The sequence below is a fragment of the Atta colombica genome, unplaced genomic scaffold, assembly GCF_001594045.1.
Source record: "Atta colombica isolate Treedump-2 unplaced genomic scaffold, Acol1.0 scaffold105, whole genome shotgun sequence".
NCBI lineage: Eukaryota > Metazoa > Arthropoda > Insecta > Hymenoptera > Formicidae > Atta > Atta colombica.
The window spans coordinates 3396973-3400953 of record NW_017259190.1 but is presented as its reverse complement, the minus strand read 5'-3'; the positions used below and the strand labels follow the sequence as shown (position 1 = coordinate 3400953).

General features: G+C 30.5%; 1 protein-coding gene across 2 annotated transcripts in view; it reads left to right on the top strand.

The window, feature by feature from the left end:
- LOC108691318 (kinesin-like protein KIF12) overlaps window positions 1-3981 on the top strand; it is a 16441-nt gene that overhangs the window by 10126 nt on the left and 2334 nt on the right. For both annotated transcript variants that reach the window (XM_018198999.1, XM_018199008.1), the window contains exons 8-14: window positions 153-247; window positions 608-749; window positions 1452-1570; window positions 1918-2022; window positions 2084-2213; window positions 2681-2906; window positions 3326-3473. In XM_018198999.1, the coding sequence (XP_018054488.1) occupies window positions 153-247; window positions 608-749; window positions 1452-1570; window positions 1918-2022; window positions 2084-2213; window positions 2681-2906; window positions 3326-3473 (965 nt within the window). The remainder of the gene's footprint in view (window positions 1-152; window positions 248-607; window positions 750-1451; window positions 1571-1917; window positions 2023-2083; window positions 2214-2680; window positions 2907-3325; window positions 3474-3981) is intronic.

The following is a 3981-nucleotide window of genomic DNA, read 5'->3' as shown; positions in this document are numbered from 1 at the left end:
TATATATATTATAGATATTTATTGTATCTAACAGTTTTTTTTAGAATTCCATTGTGCCAAGATTTCGTTATTCTTATTCAAAAATTGGAAATCAATTGGAAATGGTGGAGTATTGTTTATAATATTGTTTATAATAATCGTTATTTTTGTAGGAATGAGAAATAGATCGATCGGTACGCACAATATGAATGAATATTCCAGCAGAAGCCATTCGATTTTGACTATAAATATAACTTCTGAGCAAGCAGTAAGTGAATACGATATTTCGAGGTATTTATTCATATTTCCCTTGAGACGAAGATGAAAATACACTCAAAGATAAGCGTTGAAAACATCAGAATAACATATCGGTTTTTCTGCCGCTTATTAGCTGCTAATAAAGATTCAATTTATTTTACCACTATTTTGCGCTGTGTAATCATTCGCTTACATTAAAAATTAATAAACAATAAATATACGAATAATCAGTAGTCGTCTATCAACAAGACAAAATTAATTTTCTCCATCACCGGCCAATTTATTTTATACTGCTAATTTATTTCTCATCGCGCGAGTCGAATTAATTATTTATAACAAGGGCTAATATAAGTACCTCTCGTGTCAATAGATGGAGAACGGTGTATTTATCTCGAAACAAGGCAAAATTAATTTCGTGGACCTTGCTGGAAGCGAAATGACGAAGAAAACCCAAAGTGAGGGCAAGACCTTGGAAGAGGCAAACAATATTAACAAAAGTCTCATGGTATTAGGTAAGTTCTAGTTAATTATATCGAGCTGTGTGTAAAAAAAATTATCATTTTTTTAACTAGAAATATTTTTCGATAACCAAATTGAAAGAACGACAATTTTTTCTATATAACTCAACAATTGAAATAAAACTTGTTCATGTTACAACCGACGCTACCTACAACACAGGCTTGTTTTTTGTTGCTGCATTGGACTGCATTAAAACTTTCCATTTCGCTTTCATCAAACTTCAAATATATTATATACATATATCTATTTCATTTTACAAATGTATATTTAGTTCAGCAAAGAAGCCCTAATGAAACCTAACTATAATAAATGAAATTGCGTCACACTTCACTATCATTTTACTATAAATAGTGACAATAATTCATTTATCAGAAAATTAGATTAGATCTTGACTTTGAAATTGCAGTGCGTCTATTATTTAGAATAGTTGAAGTAATCGATAGCTAGACTATTAAATTACTGACATGTGAAAAGACGTGTCTTCCATATATGGAAAATAATCGATAAACTTTCGCGATAACGGTCATGAAACAAAATAATAAGAAGTTTTTCGCAAAAACTCTTCCCGAGTAGTACATTTCATAAAATCATCCGAAGAAAGCACGATACTTTTTATTTATAATTTTGGCAGGTTTCTAGCTTTCTAAATTTGAATTTCTCTCGCAGAAGGACTGTCACTTACATATTTTTCACAGGATATTGCATTGCTTCCTTGAGCGATGGAAAACGAAAAAGTGGTCATATTCCTTATCGGGATAGTAAATTGACAAAACTTTTGGCTGACAGTCTTGCTGGAAATGGCGTCACGTTAATGGTAAGTTGATTAAGTGGATTTTCATAGCAAATTGATTCACGATTGATAACGATGTTTCCCCAAAAACTTTATTAGTATTATTTACGCGAAATCTATTCTAATAATTCTAATAATCTCTATACCATCGAGGATTAGAGTTAATTCAGAGTACAAGAACTGATCAACCAGAATCGAGCATTCTTTCTCTTTCATTCGACTGTAAGAGGAGAATACTTGACTGTGACTAGTCAATTCCCACACTCCGACTTAACTTTAACTCTCGGTGAAAACTTAGTCATAGATGTAAATTCTAATTCACTCAGTTTTTATAATTGTAACTTTAACAGTATCGATAATTACATATTTAGGTTGCCTGCGTTTCACCGGCTCGTTCGAATGCCAACGAAACATTAAACACCTTGAGATATGCTGCGAGAGCCAAGAAGATCTCCACGAAGCCTATTATAGTGATGGTAAGATCATTTTTTTCGAGTGAATTTTAGAAGGGATTTTTAAATGTGACACTCTTTACAGGATCCACGTGAAGCTCTTATTCTTAGTTTGAAGCGTGAAGTGGGGGCTCTTCAGACCGAAAACGATCATTTAAGGATGACTCTTCATCTCAGTAACGAAGCTCAAAATATGCATCGCAGTGAATCGAAAAGTATTATTAGCATATAATTAGCTTGTTATCCATTTCTTATCGGTATATCATGATATCATGATAATAGACATATAATCTGTCTATATAGTTACGATATGTCTATATAGTTACGATAAATGCGAGAAATAATTCAAACTATTGACGTAATTTTAAAATAAGAGTAAAAAAAATTAGTATAGGAATTTGTTTTGCTAATTATGTGTTAAATCTTCTACGTATATCACAACTTTTTCAAAAAAAATTCTAATCACTAATAAAAAATAAAGAATTAATGATTCGATAAGTGCAATAAATAACAGAACAATATACACAAAAATATTTTTTAATAATCTCATGTTAAAATAATAATGATAAATCGATTAAACCAATTGCTACTTTCAAAAGTTAAGATTTAATTTTGCAGAATAATAACTCGTTGACAATTCCTGTATTTCTTTCTTTCTATTATTCTCATCAATCATTTGCAGGCGAAAGACTGATACCCGTGACACCGCCACCAGTGGATCTTGAGAAATTAGCCGAGATGGAGAGTTCGGAACTGAGCCAATTGATCCAAGCATACATCACTGAAAACGAGGCACTACGACGAGAGAATGCGGAGCTCTATGCCACGCGGGACCAAGTGATACGGGATCAGGAACTCGTTTGCCGGGAAAACGAGAGGCTGCTCAAGAAACTTGAGGACGTAAACTTGTAAGTCAACTGAATGATATTTCCAATGCGAGCGTTCAAAGCAAATATTCGAAACATATATGTTATTATTAATGCTTGCAGACAAATATTCGAAACGCCTATATTATTTTTGTTGGCTTTTTATGTCATATTTATATTTAAATCGAATCTTTTAAAAATATTCTGTATAACTTCAATATTAAATCTACTTTTTTCATAGTATCGAAAGATTTATATTTCAAGAAATTTAAGAGAATCACGCAAATTATCCTGCGTATTTCATGTACAAAATATTTTATGAAATTAATGATTAAGATAGTTCTAAATTTTCTCTATCTAAATTCATAATAATGCGATTCGGCTCTCCCAGGTCTTTTTTTTAGACTTAACGTTTTGCATTTGGCAAATTTGTATGATAGATATTTTATGATATTTTACAGAGTTTGCTGCCGATCACCCATAATACCAGCGAGACCTTCGTATTCGGCAGAATTATTTTTGAATGAAAACAATGAAGATATACCTGGTGCGACTAACGTTTGGACAAATCCGAATGTTGCTCCCAGTCCGGTGTATTCCTTCTCAAAGGTACGATCAAAGTTCACCTGAAAATAAATTGTATTTGATAAATTGTATTTGATGAAGGAATGAAGTCACACTAATTGTAAGAGAAAAATTTTTTATATATTTGTGTATAAAAAAATTTTGTATCTAAATTTAGGTAGATCTGAAAATAATTTTGTTAAATCATCAATAATTATACAGGAAACTCAAATATGATGAGCAAAAGTTTTAATATTCTAGCAAGTAGTTTGAACATATAATTATTTTAATAGATAAATAAAATTACTTTTAAATTTGTACCTAGCTTAATTTTTAGATTTTGTTTCAGCAAAATCATTTTTTCCATAAGACTATAATTACATGGTACTACAATTATGATTGTTATAGTTATTACTTAAATATAATTATTATTATCTACTATTATAGTATCTACAATTATGATATACAATGATGAATATAAAAAACTTTTTTTTAAATACCTATATTTTTAAATATAATATTGTAAAATAATATGTGAGACTAGAGAGAGAGA